Source organism: Salmo salar, chromosome 23 (genome assembly GCF_965601325.2).
Source record: "Salmo salar chromosome 23, fSalSal1, whole genome shotgun sequence".
NCBI lineage: Eukaryota > Metazoa > Chordata > Actinopteri > Salmoniformes > Salmonidae > Salmo > Salmo salar.
The window spans coordinates 25,235,036-25,256,995 of NC_138313.1; the positions used below are offsets into that span (position 1 = coordinate 25,235,036).

General features: G+C 42.5%; 1 protein-coding gene across 2 annotated transcripts in view; it reads left to right on the forward strand.

Annotated features, from left to right (window-relative positions):
- The window catches only part of LOC106584299 (phospholipid-transporting ATPase IF), a 62,191-nt gene that overhangs the window by 36,995 nt on the left and 3,236 nt on the right, over positions 1–21,960 (forward strand). Inside the window, exons 19-30 of one of the 2 annotated variants that reach the window (XM_082968003.1) lie at positions 6,807–7,010; positions 8,296–8,449; positions 9,583–9,685; positions 9,792–9,937; positions 10,045–10,104; positions 10,446–10,573; positions 10,713–10,851; positions 11,649–11,714; positions 11,899–12,002; positions 12,712–12,877; positions 13,563–13,648; positions 17,874–18,010. In XM_082968003.1, coding sequence (XP_082824129.1) covers positions 6,807–7,010; positions 8,296–8,449; positions 9,583–9,685; positions 9,792–9,937; positions 10,045–10,104; positions 10,446–10,573; positions 10,713–10,851; positions 11,649–11,714; positions 11,899–12,002; positions 12,712–12,877; positions 13,563–13,648; positions 17,874–17,979 — 1,462 coding nt within the window. In that variant the 3' untranslated portion in view covers positions 17,980–18,010. The remainder of the gene's footprint in view (positions 1–6,806; positions 7,011–8,295; positions 8,450–9,582; positions 9,686–9,791; positions 9,938–10,044; positions 10,105–10,445; positions 10,574–10,712; positions 10,852–11,648; positions 11,715–11,898; positions 12,003–12,711; positions 12,878–13,562; positions 13,649–17,873; positions 18,011–21,960) is intronic. The other variant, XM_082968002.1, reaches the window with a different exon arrangement.

A 21,960-nucleotide genomic window follows, 5' to 3' on the forward strand; every position in this document is an offset into this window, starting at 1 on the left:
ATAGCTGGAAAAACAATTTAAGCATTGTTCACACGGCCTGTGCGCTCACGGAGGAGGAGCTGCTTCTGCTGGTAGTCACTGAAAAATATATTTTTGAAACAGGAAAATGTACAGATTTGCCCCACTTATAAGCAGTTAAAATATAATCCATGAGTTACAAATATACTGTATGCATGTAGGTATGTATGTACGTACATTATCAGTCAAAAGTTTGAACACACCTACTCATTCAGGTGTTTTTATTTTTACTATTTTCTACATTGTGGAATAATACTGAAGACATCATTACATTCCTTGATGAATGTCCTTGAGGGGCATTCATCAAGATGTGACACTTGGCACATCTGGCATTCCTCCAGATGTGACACTTGGCATTCAGGCCAAAGAGTTCAAGCTTGGTTTCATCAGAATCTTGTTTCTTCTGGTCTGAGAGTCTTTAGGTGCCTTTTGGAAAACTCCAGGCGGGCTGTCGTGCCTTTTACTGAGGAGTGACTTTCGTCTGGCAACTCTACCATAAAGGCCCGATTTGGTGGAGTGCTGCAGAGATGGTTGTCCTTCTGGAAGGTTTTACCATCTCCACAGAGAACCTCTGGAGCTCTGTCAGAGTGACCATCGGGTTCTTGGTCACCTTCCTGACCAAGGCCCTTCTCCCCCAATTGCTCAGTTTGGCTGGGTGGCCAGCTCTAGAAAGCGTCTTGATGGTTCCAAACTTCTTCCATTTAAGAATGATGGAGGCTACTGTGTTCTTGGGGACCTTCAATGCTGCAGAAATGTTTTGGTACCCTTCCCCAGATCTGTACCTCAACACAATCCTGTCTTGGAGCTCTACGGACAATTACTTCGACCTACCTGGCTTGGTTTTTGCTCTGATATACACTATCAACTGTGGGACCTTATATAGACAGGTGTGCCTTTCCAAATAATGTCCAATCAATTGAATTGACCACAGGTGGACTTCAATGAAGTTGTAGAAACATCTCAATGATGATCAATGGAAACAGGATGCACATGAGCTCAATTTCGAGTATCATAGCAAAGGGTCTGAATATTTATGTAAATAAGGTATTTCTGTTTTTATATTTAATACATTTGCAAACAATTCTTTTCCTTTTTTTTCTTCGCTTTGTTTTTGAGGTATTGTGTGAAGATTGCTGAGAATTTTTTTATATTTAATCCATTTTAGAATGTCTGTAACCTAACAAAATGTGGAAAAAGTCAAAGGGTCTGAATACTTTCCGAATGCCCTGTATAAAAAAATATGTGCACACCCTTTCAAATGAGCAACAGGTGTGGCTATTTCAGCCACACCCGTTGCTGACACTTCGAGCACACAGCCATAGACAAACATTGGCAGTAGAATGGCCTTACTGAAGAGCTCAGTGACCACCTTTCCAACAAGTCAGTTCGTCAAATTTCTGCCCAGCTAGAGCTGACCGGGTCAACTGTAAGTGCTGTTGTCATTGTGAAGTTAAAACGTCTAGGAACAACAACTGCTCAGCCGCAAAGTGGTAGGCCACACAAGCTCACAGAACGAGACCGCCGAGTGCTGAAGTGCATAGCGCATGAAAATCGTATGTCCTCGGTTGCAACACTCAGCAGCTTCATGAAATGTGTTTTAAAGTTGGGACCAACTCCATGTTAATGCCCATGATTTTGGAATGAGATGTTCGAGGAGCAGGTGTCCACATACTTTTGGTCATGTAATGTACCGACAGCACTCCAGGACCAGGATTGCCTACGTCTGTGGTAGGCCTATCGACACCCAAAAAAATGCCTGTGGGAATGGGCTTCCATAGTTTTACGTGGCTCAGTGCAACCAGCAGGCGTCAGCGACTGTTACAATTTTAGTATTTAACAGGCTGTTACTGCAATTTCAGTTGTTTCAAAAACATTGCTCTGGTATTACCATTTATACTGTAGGAGTGTTGAGCTCAATGAGACAATTCTGTTTGGAGCCTGAACGATATATCGGTTCACCAATATTATCTGCTGATAGTGGCTTTTTACTGCTATATCGGTATCAGCCAATAATTCCACCGATATTCAATAAATAGTATGGAGAAAAAAAAGCAATCTCATGCTTATCTGAATGAACACTTCTCATGATATCATTCATTTCACAATGTAAGAAATCAACATTTGAAGCATAATTCTTGGACTATTGCTGATTTTAATGACAATTACTCTTTCATTTCCCTGGCGTCAAACACTATATCGTTAGATACAGCAAATGCATCCAACAAATGTGTAGAGTCACAAGTTTGATGTAGTCATTGCGTGCAATGAATATGGGACCAAATACTTAACTTTTTACTACTTTAATACACAAGTGAATTTGTCCCAATACTTTTGGTCCCTTGACGGACGGACACACACACACACACACACACACTATGTACAAAAAATGCTGTAATTTCTAAAGTGTTCACCTGATATGGATGAAAATACCTTACAGTTAAAGCTGACATTCTGCACTTTAACCTCCATAGTCATTGTAGAATTTCAAATCCAAAGTGCTGGATTACAGAGGCTTAAACAAAATTCACTGTCCCAATACTTTTGGAGCTCACTGTATATCGGTTTCGGTACATTTTGTCGGACCCCAAAAAACATTGGTCTGGCTCTTTCTGTTTGCCCTGCTCTGCTCGGAGGGGGGCAACTGTCAGGTGAGTGTGATGCGCGACCTCTGGACGTGCTAATTTAGCAGCTTTACACAGCAGTATTGTCTCAAGAATTGATCTCTCTAAAATGTCCCTTTGCTATCGTCAATGTGAAAACAGTCTTGAGGCTCAGCCATTGTTAAGATGGCACTAGTGGCAGATCGCTTCCTCCTCTGTTCCTTGTCAACATATTATTTTTTTTTACCTTGACAGCACATTGTGACTCACCAGCACTGTGCAGCAGCCTCCCTGTGTAGGGGGTCGGGGGCTGGGCTCAGCCCTCCTGGGTCTAATGCACTTAGCCACTCAAAACATGACTCATGCCTTTCTACATGCATCCCTGCCTAGTATGCTGCTGCTGAACACAAAGGCATTGCAAGCATGCTGCTGAAAGGGAGAGGGTGTCCGAATTTAGGGATATAGGCTCCTTAAAATTGTGTTAGAGGGGCTTCAAGGCAAGCCTTTACAAAGGCTCAGGATCCAACATTGTAGCTCGTTTTTTGCGATTGTGTTGAGGGGGCCGTCACAATGAAATGTAATGGGACGTATCCATGCTCCATTAGAACAATTATGTAACAAGGGCTCACTTGCCATTAGCTGCCTCTGGGTTAGATTTGCGTGCATCATAAAATGACGATCCACATCTATGCTGATTACTACATGTATTATATAGAATGCCTCAGACTTGTCTGGTGTAGCTCCATGTCATTCACACATACTGAACAGAGTGGCTGTGGAGACACTAAAGCAGAGGCAGTCTGGATTTGATCATTGGTCAGTGAGTGGCAGTCTGGGAGAGACTTTCTGTTGGCATTTGTGTGTGTGCGCTTGCTCTGCAGTGAGACGCAGACAGCCCACACCATCATACTCTCTCTCTTTCCCTCCTCCAGTAGTAATGGTACTTAGAGGATGCTGCTCTGTTCACCCCCAAAAATCTTCAAAGGAACAAGCCTCAAAATGATAAATCTTAAGCACCCACTCTTTAGACTCTTAATCAATCTGGCTTTTACCACTTAACTTTAACATTTCTATCTCTGTATTCAAATTACAGTGTTTCTAGTGTACAACAAGCTTAGGGTGAAGGATATTGACTGTAAGATTAAGTCTTGTTAGTTAGTTTGACTAATGGCCTGGTCTGACTATGACATCTCATTGATGCCCTCTCTATTGATTCTGATATCATATCAACATCCATAGCAAATTAAATGGTAAATGAAACTGAATTAAGTGATTGGTTTACATTTACATTTACATTTTAGTCATTTAGCAGACGCTCTTATCCAGAGCGACTTACAAATTGGAGTCATGATGAGCCACACCCTACGTGTTTACTTCAGGAGGATGATCTCAATACACTCCTATGGAATATGGATGTGTGCCAATTAGCTGCAGCAGCATTAAAGGGTCAATCTGCAGTTGCTACTGTACATCCATTTTTGGACTTATAAATGACTGAAATAATGTAAAACTTAAATAAAAACGGCAAGTATCAAATAGCAGCCTGTACCTTTTTTTAATAGTTGGGCATCGGCACGGGTAGCCTAGTGGTTAGAGCATTGGATTAGTAACCAAAAGTATACCCATTGTAGTGCTGAGCGACTAGTGCTTTTTGAGGTCGGTTCAGTTTCGGTTCAATTATTTTTAAAATGATCACGGATTTCGGTTTAGAGTTTTTTTTTTTTTTTTTTTAAGTCTACATTAAAACCTGTTGAGGACAGACGTTTCGCTAGCGGAACCCCGTTCCGCCTGCGGAACCCCTAGCCAACAGCCAATGGCATCGCACGGCGCGAAATACAAAACCAACTAAAATGCCACAATTCATTTTTCTCAAACAATCAACTATTTTACACCATTTTAAAGATAAGACTCTCGTTAATCTAACCACATTGTCCGATTTTCAAAAAGGCTTTAAAGCGAAAGCAAAACATTAGATTATGTTAGGAGAGTACATAGACACAAATAATCACAGCCATTTTCCAAGCAAGCATATATGTCACATAAACCCAAACCACAGCTAAATGCAGCACTAACCTTTGATGATCTTCATCAGATGACACTCCTAGGACATTATGTTATACAATACATGCATGTTTTGTTCAATCAAGTTCATATTTATATCAAAAAACAGCTTTTTACATTAGCATGTGATGTTCAGAACTAGCATACCCACCGAAAACTTCCGGTGAATTTACTAAATTACTCATGATAAACGTTGACAAAAAACATAACAATTATTTAAAGAATTATAGATACAGAACTCCTTTATGCAATCGCTATGTCCGATTTTAAAATAGCTTTTCGGCGAAAGCACATTTTGCAATATTCTGAGTACATAGCTCGGCCATCACGGCTAGCTATTTTGACATCCGCCAACTTCGGGGTCACCTAAACTCAGAATTACTATTAGAAAAATTGGATTACCTTTGCTGTTCTTTGTAAGAATGCACTCCCAGGACTTCTACTTCAATAACAAATGTTGTTTTGGTTCCAAATAATCCATAGTTATATCCAAATACCTCCGTTCAGGTCACTATCCGAAGGGTGACGCGCGAGCGCATTTCGTGACAAAAAAATTCAAAATATTCCATTACCGTACTTAGATGCATGTCAAACGCTGTTTAAAATCAATTTTTATGCTATTTTTCTCGTAAAATAGCGATAATATTCCAACCGAGCAACATTGTATTCATTCAAAGGCTGAAAGAAAAAAATGGAGAAGTCTCGTGACTGCGCATCTCCAGTCTCACTGTCCCCAGGCTGACCACTTACAAACTCTGCTGCTGTACTTTGCCCATAGACAGCAGACACCCCATTCCACTTTCTGGCGTCTTTAGAGAGCCAATGGAAGCCTTAGAAAGTGTCTCGTTACAGCACAGATGCTGTAATGTCGATAGAGATGCAACAGAAGGACAACAAATTGTCAGACAGGGCACTTCCTGTACAGGAATCTTCTCAGGTTTTTGCCTGCCATATGAGTTCTGTTATACTCACAGACACCATTCAAACAGTTTTAGAAACTTTAGGGTGTTTTCTATCCAAAGCCAATAATTATATGCATATTCTAGTTTCTGGGCAGGAGTAGTAACCAGATTAAATCGGGTATGTTTTTTTATCCGGCCGTGAAAATACTGCCCCCTATCCCAAAGCACCAAATTGGAAACATTCATTTGCCAAAACATTGAAAATATTCCATTGTCTCAGGTCCACATTGGGTAGATATCAATAGAAAAATAGGAAATTGCAATGAAATAATAAAATATTTCAGTTGTGTGTGTGTGTTTGTGTGTGTGTGTGTGTGTGTATTACTTGGTTTTTATTTGATGACTTTATTCTTTTTTTATTCCTTAAAGTCATCATCTCATCTCTGCCCAGGCAGTAGCAGCCAGCCAGACGTTATTTCTGTGCTCCCAATATTGTACTGTCTTTAGTCATTCTATTTAGCTAGGCTAACCTGCCTAAAGTATGCTGCAGAGCTGTCTGATGAAATCCTTTTACTAGTTCTTCAAAGTAGATAAGTCATACTTTCACAAACTGTCTCTATCCCTCTCTCTCATTGTTGTGTACATTCTTCTCTCATGCAGTATGTGTATCTAACCTAACATAGCAGTCTTAAGTGTATCCATCTCTGAGGCGGAAAGAGCAGGCACAATGGATGATGGTCATTGTCATTAATTACCATGTTTCTGCGCTGAACTAAGTTGAATATTTGCTTAATGAAAACTACAACTTCCTTCAGCCCATCATCCCACATAGTACTTGACTTGATTTCTCTCGTGAATAATTTGATTTCGCTCTAGAGAAACGGCATATTGAGAGGCGGGGAGCCTGCTTTGTTATTGTTTCAACTGTGGATTGGCCCTTTTTTTTAAAGCTAATCAGATTGATTTCACATTTAACCTATCATTTGTTTGCATTATGTGGTAGCGGGATAAAACATTTGAAGCTGAAAGAAAGACACGCACATATAACTAACATTATTCCTTTTTCTGCAATCATTGTGCAGTGCACTCGTACAGAGCCTCCCACTAGTCATACCGGGGCGATTCTGTTTACTGGAAATTAACCCACCTCCGGGGCTACCTTTTTTAGTTCTTCATATGGCATGGAGGCTAATTTGCTGTGACTGGTGTGTGTCTGTGTCCCCAGGCTGCAGGAGAAGGTCCAGGAGACCATCGAGTCGCTTCGTCTGGCTGGGATCAAGGTATGGGTGCTGACCGGGGACAAGCACGAGACGGCAGTCAGTGTCAGCCTGTCCTGCGGGCACTTCCACCGCACCATGAACATCCTGGAGCTGGTGCAGCAGAAGTCTGACAACGAGTGTGCCGAGCAGCTCAGACAACTGGCCAGGAGGTAGGACACTGTCACTAACATCTACCACCATGTCTCCCCATGCCATTCACGTCAGTCACTCACCATGTCTGTGGTCCATGTTGTGTCCTTCTGGGTTAACTAGTCTACAAGCCCTCATCAGCATGTTAATGTATTCAGGGTAATATACAGGTCTGGGTGCAATAAAGAACTATAGGAGACAGAGTTTAACTTCATATTTATTGTAATCAGTTATGAGTGTTAAGGACAGTGCTCCAATTAATAGAATCACTGTGTAGCCTAGCCAAGAATTCTAAACTCCACGGAGTTGAGTGGCGAGGAGTGTAGTCTACGTCCAGCTACATCGAGTCCGTATCAGTCGGTACTTAAAAAAAAAAAAAGAATTCTTTCATGCATAACTTGTACCTACGTTTGTCCTGTTTAGTTGCATTATTTTCTTTGGGTGCTGCAATAGTTTATTTATAAACCTCATAGCCTCGGCACTCCACTCCATCGGGGATCGTGGAGTTGAGAATTCTGGGCTATGTGTAGCCTAAACATGTCAGGATGTTGCCAGAGCAGCTCTGGGAACCTTCTGTTGTTTATCACCACTGATATATAGAGATTTGTTCTTGCCCACGGATGCAGTCCCTTTTCCAATGGTCCTTGGCTTATTAATGGTGAAGGAGTCTTGTTTATGGTCCCCTGGGGGGATAGTGTCATTAGGCACGATGCATTGCAGATGACTCAGTCTGGAAACCAGGGAAGAGTACGGAACCTTTTTTTAAAAATGTAATTACATTTTTTTGGTAATCACGACACATCCTATATACCGCGTCGTGTGACAAAGGTTCGAAATGGTTATGAGAAATCAAGACAATTAAGCTTTTTATTATACTCCATTTAAAATAAGTGGATTTATGTTGGAAGATGATGCATAATCATTCTAGTGTGAGATGCACTGTTGACTGTGTGTGTGTGTGTGTGTGTGTGTGTGTGTGGTTTTACTATCCTGGTGGTGACCAGAAGGATAATAAAACAAGGAAAATTCAGGCAAGTGGGGACATTTCGCTGATCCCCACAAGGAAAAAAGCTTTTTTAGGGTTAGGGAAAATAGGATTTTGAATGAGACTCAATCAATTTTATTTTGTCCCCACAAGGATAGTAAAACAAAGGTGTGTGTGTGTGTGTGTGTGTGTGTGTGTGTGTGTGTGTGTGTGTGTGTGTGTGTGTGTGTGTGTGTGTGTGTGTCGAGGACCTCCACGTTAGTGCTGTATAGTTATACCTGCTCTTGTGTGTGTGTGTGTGTGTGTGTGTGTGTGTGTAGGATCAGAGAGGACAATGTGATCCAGCATGGCCTGGTGGTGGACGGGGCCAGCCTGTCTCTAGCACTGCGGGGGCACGAGAAGCTCTTTATGGAGGTGTGCAAGAACTGCTCTGCCGTGCTGTGCTGCCGCATGGCGCCCCTGCAGAAGGCCAAGGCAAGTCCCCTCACTGTCACTACCAGCCTTTTAGGGCTTTCCTTTATCAATTAATCAGTCAACAGCGCCAATCTCATATCTCTTATGCCCTCAAGTATTTAAGACAAATGTATTGTTAATGTAAAGATAATTGCCTAAATAAATTAGCAATAATAATACATTAGTATAAATAAATAATTTTATAGTAATACATAACACCTACTAGTAGAATTAACGTGATTGAAGTAGATGATTTATGATTACAACAGTGGTCACTCTGTCATTTACCGTATGTGTGTGCCTGGGTGAATCAGATTTTTTGGAGAAATGCACGGTCCGTCTTTCCTAGACTCCCATTCAAAAGCGGGCAATAGCAGAGTTTATTTTTTGTCTTCTCATTTGTGGTGAATAAAACTAAGAGTGGTCTTCCCTTGCTAGTAGTAGCTAGTGGGCATTAGCCTAGCTAAAAACACAGCAAAACAACTACCCTTTTTAGATTCAATGTGAAATAATGAGATTTATAATTAAATAATGTGCCCTGGCAAATATTTTTATATTTGCCAGTGTAACCTACAACATTATCTGAATTTGATATGCTGGTTCAATGTATTCTCTCCCATCAGCTAAAAATAGAATGTCATCATATATTACGGAGAAAAGGTACATAGCTACCAGCTGTTTTTACTGTTTCACTTCTCAACAAAATACCTTTTTTGGGGGATACTAATATTTGGTTCATTTAGGGCAGTCCAAAACGTGATTTGTCGACGTAGCGACGCAACGACATAGGCAGAACTATGTTCTTCAAGGAACCGCCCATTTTGTAACGCAAAATTACATTCAAGTACTCTGTTGCGCTGTGTTTCTGTAGTTTGCATAAGGTCTGTAGACTCCTTTACAACTCACTTACAACAGTGCACTTACGTGACACTTACTGAAATTGTTTAGAAAAACTTCCTTAAGATGGCTAGCTATTTCAGTTTTTGTCTTTTGGTTTCTGACTTTTATATTTGTAGTCATGGCTGGGGAGAGTAGAGCATCTGCCCAGTGCTGTGGTTTTATCTGCGGTAGCTGGTGTTACAGTAAAGGCTAATTGCCATGGACATGCTCCTGGTCTCATTTGGGCTGCTTAATGAGAATCCTGTGCTTGGCAGGTGGTGAGATTGCTGAAAACGTCTCCAGAGAAACCCATCACTTTAGCCATTGGGGATGGAGCCAATGATGTCAGCATGATTCAAGAGGCCCATGTTGGCATAGGTAAGTCCTCCACCCTATCAAATTACAATAACCCATTACTCAATAGTGCATTTTGCTTTTAGTTTCAGAACTAAGTGGCTAATAACAGACTTTACAAAAATTTCAGGTATCATGGGCAAGGAGGGAAGACAAGCAGTACGAAACAGTGACTATGCAATAGCAAGGTTTAGATTTCTTTCCAAGTTACTGCTCGTCCATGGCCACTTCTACTACATTAGAATTGCAACCCTTGTACAGTACTTTTTTTACAAGGTGAGTTCTATGTTTAAGGATGCTTTGCGGTGTCTTACACAATGATAATCAATACAGGAGCTAGATGTGCTTGTCTCGGGTCTAAATCCCTTTTTGTCTTCTTTTAGAATGTGTGCTTTATTACGCCCCAGTTTTTATACCAGTTCTTCTGTCTGTTTTCACAACAAGTAAGTGTCTTTCAGTGTCTCATTAGTTCTATTTGTTCATTTTTTGTGGTCCCTTATTACTGTTGCTTTGTGAGTGTTGTTTCAGTGTACCTTGTTCTGTGTGATATACATGCCTGTTCTGAATGTACCACGTGTAGCTATATCTCCCCCTGAGGGATCATCAACTCGAACTGTCCATCTCTGAATCATCAACATACAGAAGGAGTTAGCCAAATCTAGGCCCTTGTTGACGGTGGGGGGAAAAAAGATCTTGGCAGGTGTGAGTGTGTGCTGTGTTGTACATGGCCCAGGGTGATGTGCCAATCTTGTCCTACCTCGTTGTTGCCTCCCTGTTTCCCCAGACTCTGTATGACAGCGTTTACCTGACGCTCTACAACATCTGTTTCACCTCCCTGCCCATACTGGTGTACAGCCTGTTTGAGCAACAGGTCCATCCACACATGCTGCAGAGTAAGCCAGTGCTCTACAGGTAGGACATGGTGTTCTATTTGACATATTTGTTCCATACAGAATGAGGCTGTACCTCCGTTGGATGCATTTACATGAAAACACAACAAGCATTTGCTACGGACAGAACCGTGTTGCTTTGTATCCTTTCACACCAACAGAGACATCAGCAAGAATTCCCTCCTCTCCTTCAAGACCTTTTTGTACTGGACACTGCTGGGCTTCTGCCACGCCTTTGTCTTCTTCTTTGGTTCCTACATCCTGATGGGGGAGGACACGTCTCTCATGGGGAATGGACAGGTGAGGTGGGCTGGGCTGCATGTACTGTACTATCTGTTCTACCTCTGGTAGTGGTTCTGCCGGGGGAGGGAAGCGTAAGGAGATCCCCCCCCCCCACCTAGCTTGGCTCCAAGGGGAACTTGACTTTGAAGCTGATTTTGAATGTTCTGTGCGGATCTCTGGGAATATTGATTGGGTCTTTTACCAAGGTGCACAGTAATATGAAATATTTCCTTTTCAGTTTAAGTTGGGCAGTGTGATGGCAGTACATTCCAGACTGTTCTAGGAGGCTGTGCTGTTTTTGATTTTTCTATTTGGGCTGCAGCCCCCTCTCTCTCCTGTCTCTTCTGTTTGTCTGTGTCAGTCACCATGTTGCTCTTTTTCGCTTTCTTTTGTTCATTTCTCTTCTTCACCTCCTCCCTCTTTTCATGCTCTGCATGCCATCAGATTTTGAGAGCTAAAAGACAACTGGTAAGAGTTGACTGAATCACAGTTGATGCGTACCCCTGTCATAGTTACCCCCCTAACATCTGTTGCTGTCATTGGTCCATTCTGTATGAACACCCTGCTTGGTTATGCTTTTGATGTGCCATGTTTCTCAAGGGGTGCGTGATGACGAGTCAGTAACTTCCAGGGTCTCCACAAGTTTGTCAGCAATTTAGCTTAGAGGGCTTCGGCCTAGTCTTCTGGAAATATGTGACTACTAACACGTGACTCGATCTACATCACTATTAAAGCAGTATTCCTATGATGGATGTTAAGCCATTGTATTGTCTCTTTGAAAATTCTTACATTTTTTAATTTAATTTTTCTTGTAGATGTTTGGAAACTGGACCTTTGGCACTTTGGTATTCACAGTAATGGTTATCACTGTTACATTGAAGGTAAATAATGTCAGTTGAGTTTTTGCAATTCTTCAATTCATAAATAATTCTTAAAGCAATCTCACATGAAATCTGTCACTTGTTGATATTGTTGTCAGTCACCTCACGCCTCTCTACTCTCCTATGACCTTTTCACATGCTTTTCTGACCCAACTATGTATTTTTTCTTTCACTCTGTCGACAGCTGGCCTTGGAGACCCACTTCTGGACGTGGATGAATCACTTTGTTACCTGGGGCTCCATCGCTTTCTACTTCATCTTCTCCCTGTTTTATGGAGGAATCATCTGGTGAGCTGAGCTGCCATCTCTTTCCCACACAACTGGTGTATCTCTAATACACATGACATTTCATTATATACCGTAATTTCCGGACTATTGAGCGCACCTGAATATAAGCCGCACCCACTGAATTAAAAAATATATATTATTTTGAACATAAATAAGCCGCACATGTCTTTAAGCCGCAGGTGCCTACCGGTACATTGAAACAAATTAACTTTACACAGGCTTTAACGAAACACGGCTTGTAACAAAAATAAATAGGCTTTAACGAAACACGGCTTGTAACAAAAAAATAATAATTTGCAGTAAACAGTAGCCTACCAAGAAAGTCATTGGTCACTATCTTCCTCCTCCTGTGCACTGAAACCACTGAAGTCATCTCCTTTAAAAAAAAATTGAAAGCGGGAAAAATCCATATATTAGCCGCGTCATTGTTTAAGCCGCGAGGTTCAAAGCGTGGGAAAAAAGTTGCGGCTTATAGTCCGGAAATTATGGTAGTATGTGATAAGATCAACAAGTGTAATTGTACTGCATGTGGCATACAGTCTACTTAGAATTTCACCTCAGTGACTGTCTATGCCAGACAGTCGAAAACCTTGAAGTTCTATTCCAGGCTCTACTCACAGGGTGTTCTACTCACAGGGTTAGTTAAGCCTGAACAGATGTTGGCTGGCTAACAGTGTGATTCTCTGACCTTTGCCCCCCCCCCCTCCAGGCCTTTCCTCCACACCCAGGACATGTACTTTGTCTTTGTCCAGCTGCTCTCCAGCGGCTCTGCCTGGTTCGCCATCATCATCATCCTCATCGCCTGCCTTTTCCCCGACATCATCAAGAAGGTGATCTATAGGCACCTCCAGCCCACCAGCACCCAGAAGTCTCAGGTAGGACACCCAGGGACAGAGGAGAGGAGGGGGAAGGGGTGGGTTGCGGTAATAAACTATACACTGACAGGAAACGCATGACACCAAAGCTTGGCTTCTCACCTCACAGACAACACAAGAACAACAATTCACTGTGCAACTGACAAAGGCATGCTCCAAACAAAGCGGGTGCATCTCTGTTCCAGATCTTAATCTACTGTAGCATGTCTGATAGGTGGGAGAGCTAGACAGTGGATGCCATATGGTAGGAGCATATTGCTGAACAAACTGTTTTTTGAAAACAGCCTCTTGAGCAGTTCCATTTTTGTGGTCACAACTTCCTCTTTGCTTAAAAGGTTGATATTAACACGCCCTCTTTTTGTTTGTTTACTTACACGTATTAAGCCTTTTTTTGCATCAAATAGTTGGCGAGTCAGCAATTCTAGCATCTGTGATGGAGAAAGTTAAGTGTTAAAGTGCTGCTCAGTGGGTCTTAGAAGATAAAATATCTCTTTCTCAGGGTTGAGTCTCATTTCCTGTCTCTGTGATAGATGATTTTCTTCCTTTCTCAGGCTGGTGTGTGTCCGTGTGTGTCTGTACGAGTGTGTTATGATCAACCTCTGTTTGTGTCTACTGTGTATGTCGTCTTCCCTCCTAACTGACCTTCTCTGTGTTGGGCCCTTGCCTCCTTCCCTCTGCTCTGTAGATGTACTCCAATCGAGTCGTCATAGGTGATGACTTCATCGCACTGCAGCCTCTTTCCAGAGCCAAGAATCAGCTGGGGAAAATTAGGTAGAGTAGGAGAGGCCCTACTACATTTTTATTATAAGAATATATTTTTTAATTTAACCTTTATTTAACTAGGCAAGTCAGTTAAGAACAAATTCTTATTTACAATGACGGCCTACCCATGCAGACGACAAACTAACTAACCAGCTTTCTAGGAAAAAGGGATAGGGGTAAAAAAGAAAGGGAAAGATAAGGCTAAGGCTAAGGCATTTTGTTATGCACCCCTGCATGTTGGCTCTAGGAAATTGTCTATCAACTGCATGCCACTTTAGTTTAGCCTAGTGCACTCTGCATTGGGCAGAGCAGCCTCTCACTGCAGCAGCCCTGATATAAAGTTCCAGTCATAACAGCATGTGGAGCACAGCTTGAGACTGTTTAATGTATGCTGCTAATACAGTAATTCTGAGGCCCAAAAGTATAGTGAGCAAAAGCTGCTAGCTGGTGAATGCTATTTTCATAGTAGTTTATTCACTGTATCTCCAGATCATATTCTGGACAGCATGCTTTTAAACAATAGCATTATTTTCTTAAGATATGCAAAATGAGGAGAGAAAATGACAACCACTCCATCCAAAAGCAAGTGATCAATTTCCTAATTGGATTGACATGTTTACAGAATAATTGCTAAGCCAAATTCTAAATTAATTCCTCAATCATCCAGTTAAAAGTGATACATTTACATAATTGAGAGTACACTGAAATTACTAAACTGGCTCATTGGAACATCTTTGTGCCCAGTCTCCTAGTTAAAATGTTAGTGTACACTAATTGTTTTGGACACGAATTGATCAGTGCTGCTATGCGGCTATCCTCTACCTCCTATGGATGTGGGAGTGGTTTTTGTGCTCATTTGTCTTGTTTTATTCCGTGCATGAGACTTAATGGGTTGTTTTGTGCTTCCAGATGGAAGAGGATAAGAGTTCAGTCAGCTCAGAATATGACTCTGCTGAAGGCAGGAGCCGAGGGGAGGACAATTGGCAACTGCTAGCTGCTTCTCCTCCCCCCGTCCAAGGCCCAGCCCTATGCTCCCCTAGGTAGTATTTGTATTTATTATGGATCCCCATTAGCTGCTGCCAAGGTAGTAACCCTACTGCTTCCCTGGCCCAGCCAGGCCAGGCCTCTGTGTGTGTGGATCCTCCCCTGTCCACCCATCCCCATGTTGCTCTGTTTGAATTATTTTGTATTTTACCCCCTTTTTCTTCCCAATTTTGATCTTGTCTCATCGCTGCAACTCCCTAAAGGGCTCGGGAGGCAAAGGTTGAGTCATGCGTCCTCCGAAACATGAACCGACCAAACCGCACTTCTTAACTTCTTGCGGATCATTGGGACGCTAGCGTCCCATCTGGCCAACATCCGGTGAAATTGCAGAGCGCGAAATTCAAATTAAATTACTATAAATATTTAACTTTCATGAAATCAAAAGGGCAATACATCAAAATAAAGCGTAACTTGTTGTTAATCCAGCCGCTGTGTCAGATTTCAAAAAGGCTTTATGGCGAAAGCAAACCATGCGATTATCTGAGGACAGCGCCCAGCACACAAATGCATAACAAATTATTTCCAACCAGGGAGTTGTGACACGAAAGTCAGAAATAGCGATATAATATATGCCTTACCTTTGAAGATCCTCTTCTGTTGGCACTCCAAAAGGTCCCAGTTACATTACAAATGGTCCTTTTGTTCGATAAAGACCTTTATATCCATAAAAACTCAGTTTAGCTGGTGCGCTTCAGTCAATAATCCACTCTGTTTCCCTCCTTCAAAATGCATACAAAATGAATCCCAAACGTTACCAATAAACTTATCCAAACAAGTCAATCAACATTTATAATCAAACCTTAGGTACCCTAATATGCAAATAAGCGATCAAATTTAAGACGGAGAATCGTTAGTCTTTACCGGAGATAAACAAAAAGAACGTGCTCTCTCGGCCATGCGCTTGGAAACACTACAGCCAAAATGGGAGCCACTTAGAAAAACTACAACTTCTCTCTCATTTTTCCAAAAACCAGCCTGAAACTCTTTCTAAAGACTGTTGACATCTAGTGGAAGCCCTAGGAACTGCAATCGGGGACGATTTTGCCCTATTATAAAAGTGCCAGCCATTGAAATTAACAGTTTTAGAAATGTAGAGTGTTTTCTATCCAAATCTACCAATTATATGCATATCCTAGCTTCTGGGCCTGAGTAGCAGGCAGTTTACTTTGGGCACGCTTTTCATCCGGACGTCAAAATACCACCTCCTATCCCAAAGAAGTTAACACCCGCCCACTTAACCCTGAAGCCAGCCGCACCAATGTGTCGGAGGAAACACCGTTCAACATATGACCGAGGTCAGCCTGCAGGTGCCCGGCCTGCCACAGAGTCGCTAGAGCGCGATGAGACAAGTAAAGTCCCCTGGCCAAACCCTTCCATAACCCGGACGATGCTGGGCCAATTGTGTTCCGCCCTATGGGACTCCCGTTCACGGTCGGTTGTGATACAGCTCGTGATCGAACCCGGGTCTGTAGTAATACAGTACCTTAGATCGCTGCGCCACTTGGGAGGCTCATTGCTCAGTTTTTTTATCTGACATTTTACTGCTTGCATAAGTTACTTGATGTGGAATAGATTTCCATGTAGTCATGGCTCTATGTAATACTGCCCCTCCCGTGGGTGTCTGAGCTGTGTGCAAGTAGTTTAAACAGACAGCTTGCTGCGTTCAACATACCTCTCACACATACAAGTAGTGATGAAGTCAATCTCTCCTCTACTTTGAGCCAGGAGATATTGACATGCATATTATTAATGTTAGCTCTCCGTTTACATTAAAGGGACACCGTGCTGCCCTGTTCTGGGCCACTGTAGTCCAGGTACGACAAAACTAGGGCCTATAGGACCTGCCTTGTTAAGAAAGCAGAGCAACACTTTATTACGGACAGACTTCTACCCATCTTAGCTGCTTAGTCTCCTCAACTTGCTCTATTTCCACAGTATTCATTACAAGATTTAGTTGAGGTTTAGTGAATGATTTGTCCCAAATACAATGCTTTTAGTTTTTGAAAACAAAACCCAACCTTACTTAATCATGACTCGTGTCATTTTTCACCTGTCTGTCTGTGAATGCCTTTAAACCAGCAACAGTCATTATATCAAACAATGTTTTTCTACAAATCTGGAAACACTGGACAGTCACTTTAACTGTCAATCATCATCACCACCTCCAACCATGTTAGTGGTCCCCTAACTACAGGTCAAGGTGGAAACAACATGAAGGAAGTTTGTGTAATCAGTCCTGTTGAGAAGAATATACATATCTCCTGAAAACTGGCTTGCCTTTGCACATCAGTTTTTCATACAGTAACATTTGGAGGACAGTGTTTAATGTAGGATACAGTAGAATGATGCATCCATGGCAGTGTAGTCTAATACCTATTTAATTCTCACTCTTCTTACCACTGTTTCTGCTGCTGTTGCAAATATGCAGTAGTTTCTGAGTGGTAGGGAGAGGAGGGAATTGAGCATTGTAACCCCAAACCAGTGTCGATAGTCTTGGGATGTGTTCAGGACTGCCTCTTTAGCAGTGCGCAAGCACTCACTGCGCAAGTGCTTACTCGGGAAAATCAGGAATTGGCTGTAAGAGATCAGAGTCGTCTAGGAATCGACTTTCCTCCACTTAATGCTATGCATTTTATATTCAAAAAATTCTCTGCCTTTGCCATTCATTTGCAGCCGTAGATTTTTTGATTGCGAGTGAATCACCGTTATTTATCATTGTTATGTGGAGCTGAGCTGACTGAGATTAATGTGAGAATAGGATTTTAAGCACACATCAGACTGGCATGGCAACACTGTAACTCCTGTGTGATTTGATTAGTGCCTTCAAGGCTTGGCCACGCCAGGGACAAGGACAGCCTTGCCTTAGAAAATACTACATCGTTTATAACTTTTTTTTAAAATGTATAGATTTGAGTTTTTTTTTATTTGATTGATTTTCTCCTCCCCAGCTTGGCCATGTACATTTGTGTCTGACACCTTGTGCATCATCACCCACCTCTTATTGTTTTGAAGAGCTCTGAATCCCCAAAATCCCCTCCTGGCTCCCTGGACAGTCATTGGGCTGTTTTGTGGATATTGGCGTGACCTGTGTGTTCTGATTCTAATATTCTGTTGTGCTCTGCCACCCCTCTGTCTCCCCTTCCTTGCCATTCCTTTGTTTTTCTCTCTCTCTCTCTCTCTCTCTCTGCAGCTTATTGAGACTAACTACCAGGGCATCGGCTGTGTGGACTCCATGTGTTGCTACTCAGAGGGGGAGAACGGGTGCGCCCGGCTGGGCCGGATGGTGGCGCAAGTGATGGGCCGCTGCGACCCTGCCTACGCCAACAGGTGTGACCCCACACTCTGTAGCCTCTGTTGCTGCAGGCGCATCTCCTACAAGCTGGAGCAGGATGAGCCCACTGCTCCCCAGGAGTAGTGAAGGCCTAGCCTAGTAGAGAGAGGTAGACTAGACTAAGGTCTTACTGGTAGGACAGGCACCCCAGTGACAGCGAAAGGTTTGTAGGGAGGGAGACTAGTATCTGGATCCTGGATCTTAAATGTTCTTTAATAGAGACATATTTATCTCGTATGCTATGATCGACTTCATGGAGTCCTTCTAGTCTATTTGTCTTCTATATTCAGTGGGACAACATGTTCACCAATGTAGCCATGTGTCTATGTAATCTCTCCTTCCAAGTCTGTACTCGTATGCAAGTCTTCTTTCACTCGGGGGCTTTCTGTCACCTGTCTGAAGTTTTGTGCTTTTAACTTTTCCAAAGCCTGCTGAGTCAGTGTGTTTGTCCTTCACAGTGTAGGCAAAGCCCAGGTTCAGACTCTAAGTCTCTATTGATCTATGACAATGTGTTTATGCTGCAAAATCTATTCAAGAGAATGCTAATTGAGGTAACGCTATATTTATTTGATCATTGTTAAAGATGTAGCATTCTCGTTCTGCTTTTTACTTGTACAGTCGAGGCCAAAAGTTGAGAATGACACAAATATTAATTTCCACAAAGTTTGCTGCTTCAGTGTTTTTAGATATTTTTGTCAGATGTTACTATGGAATACTGAAGTATAATTACAAGCATTTCATGAGTGTCAAAGGCTTTTATTGACAATTACATGAAGTTGATGCAAAGACTCAATATTTGCCGTGTTGACCCTTCTTTTTCAAGACCTCTGCAATCCGCCCTGGCATGCTGTCAATTAACTTCTGGGCCACATCCTGACTGATGGCAGCCCATTCTTGCTTAATCAATGCTTGGAGTTTGTCAGAATTTGTGGGTTTTTGCTTGTCCACCCACCTCTTGAGGATTAACCACAAGTTCTCAATGGGATTAAGGTCTGGGGAGTTTCCTGGCCATGGACCCAAAATATCAATGTTTTTTTCCCCGAGCCACTTAGTTATCACTTTTGCTTGATGGCAAGGTGCTCCATCATGCTGGAAAAGGCATTGTTCGTCACCAAACTGTTCCTGGATGGTTGGGAGAAGTTGTTCTCAGAGGATGTGTTGGTACCATTCTTTATTCATGGCTGTGTTCTTAGGAAAAATTGTGAGTGAGCCCACTCCCTTGGCTGAGAAGCAACCCCACACATGAATGGTCTCAGGATGCTTTACTGTTGGCATGACACAGGACTGATGGTAGCGCTCACCTTCTCCGGACAAGCTTTTTTCCAGATGCCCCAAACAATTGGAAAGGGGATTCATCAGAGAAAATGACTTTACCCCAGTCCACGGCAGTCCGATCCCTGTACCTTTTGCAGAATATCAGTCTGTCCCTGATGTTTTTCCTGGAGAGAAGTGGCTTCTTTGCTGCCCTTCTTGACACCAGGCCATCCTCCAAAAGTCTTCGCCTCACTGTGCGTGCAGATGCACTCACACCTGCCTGCTGCCATTCCTGAGCAAGCTCTGTACTGATGGTGCCCCGATCCCGCAGCTGAATCAACTTTAGGAGACGGTCCTGGCGCTTGATGGACTTTCTTGGGCACCCTGAAGCCTTCTTCACAACAATTGAACCGCTCTCCTTGAAGTTCTTGATGATCCGATAAATGGTTGATTTAGGTGCAATCTTACTTGCAGCAGTATCCTTACCTGTGAAGCCCTTTTTGTGCAAAGCAATGATGACGGCACGTGTTTCCTTGCAGGTAACCATGTTTGACAGAGGAAGAACAATGATTCCAAGCACCACCCTCCTTTTGAAGCTTCCGGTCTGTTATTCGAACTCAATCAGCATGACCGAGTGATCTCCAGCCTTGTCCTCATCAACACTCACACCTGTTTTATTTATTTGTTTTAACCCCTTTTTTCTCCCCAATTTCGTGGTATCCAATTGGTAGTAGTTACAGTCTTGTCTCATCGCTGCAACTCCCGTACGGACTCGGGAGAGGCGAAGGTCGAGAGCCATGCGTCCTCCGAAACACAACCCAACCTAGCCGCACTGCTTCTTGACACAATGCACATCCAACCCGGAAGCCAGCCGCACCAATGTGTCGGAGGAAATACCGTACACCTGGCGACCTGGTCAGCGTGCACTGCGCCAGGCCCGCCACAGGAGTCGCTAGTGCGCGATGAGACAAGGATATCCCTGCCAACCAAACCCTCCCTAACCCGGACGACGCTGGGCCAATTGTGCGTCGCCCCATGGGCCTCCCGGTCACTCACACCTGTGTTAACCTCTCTAGGGTCGGCGGGACGAAATCGTCCCACCTACTCAACAGCCAGTTGAATGCTATTACTTCAATTTCTCAAACATATGACTATTTTACACCACTTTAAAGACAAGACTCTCGTTAATCTAACCACACTGTCCGATTTCAAAAAGGCTTTACAACGAAAGCAAAACATTAGATTATGTCAGCAGAGTACCCAGCCAGAAATAATCAGACACCCATTTTTCAAGCTAGCATATAATGTCACATTAACCCAAACCACAGCTAAATGCAGCACTAACCTTGTGATCTTCATCAGATGACAACCCTAGGACATTATGTTATACAATACATGCATGTTTTGTTCAATCAAGTTCATATTTATATCAAAAACCAGCTTTTTACATTAGCATGTAACGTTCAGAACTAGCATACCCCCCACAAACTTCCGGTGAATTTACTAAATTACTCACGATAAATGTTCACAAAAAACATAACAATTATTTTAAGAATTATAGATACAGAACTCCTCTATGCAATCGCTATGTCCGATTTTAAAATAGCTTTTCGGTGAAAGCACATTTTGCAATATTCTCAGTAGATAGCCCGGCATCACAGGGCTAGCTATTTAGACACCCACCAAGTTTAGCACTCACCAAAATCAGATTTACTATAACAAAAATGTTATTACCTTTGCTGTCTTCGTCAGAATGCACTCCCAGGACTTCTACTTCAATAAGAAATGTTGGTTTGGTTCAAAATAATCCATAGTTATATCCAAATATCCTCTGTTTTGTTCGTGCGTTCAAGACACTATCCGAATGGTAAATAAGGGTGACGCGCACGACGCATTTCGTGACAAAAAAATTCTAAATATTCCATTAACGTACTTCGAAGCATGTCAACCGCTGTTTAAAATCAATTTTTATGCAATTTTTCTCGTAAAAAAGCGATAATATTCCGACCGGGAAAGCGTGTTTAGGTTCAAAGACGAAAGAAAATAAAACATGGGGTCGACTCGTGCATGCACCTCAGCCCATTGTCCTCTGATAGAGCACTTGCCAAAAGCGCTAATGTTTTTCAGCCAGTGGTTGGAATTACATCATTCAGCTTTTTCCCGCCTTCTGAGAGCCTATGGGAGCCGCGGGAAGTGTCACGTTACAGCAAAGATCCTCAGTCTTCAGTAAACAGAGTCAAAAAGCTCAAGGAATGGTCAGAGAGGGCACTTCCTGTACAGAATCTTCTCAGGTTTTTGCCTGCCATATGAGTTCTGTTATACTCACAGACACCATTCAAACAGTTTTAGAAACTTTAGGGTGTTTTCTATCCAAAGCCAATAATTATATGCATATTCTAGTTTCTGGGCAGTAGTAATAACCAGATTAAATCGGGTACGTTTTTTTATCCCGCCGTGTAAATACTGCCCCCTACCCCCAACAGGTTAACGAGAGAATCACTGACATGATGTCAGCTGGTCCTTTTGTGGCAGGGCTGAAATGCAGTGGAAATGTTTTTGGGGGATTCAGTTCATTTGCATGGCAAAGAAGGACTTTGCAATTAATTGCAATTCATCTGATCACTCTTCATAACATTCTGGAGTATATGCAAATTGCCATCATACAAACTGAGGCAGCAGACTTTGAAAATTA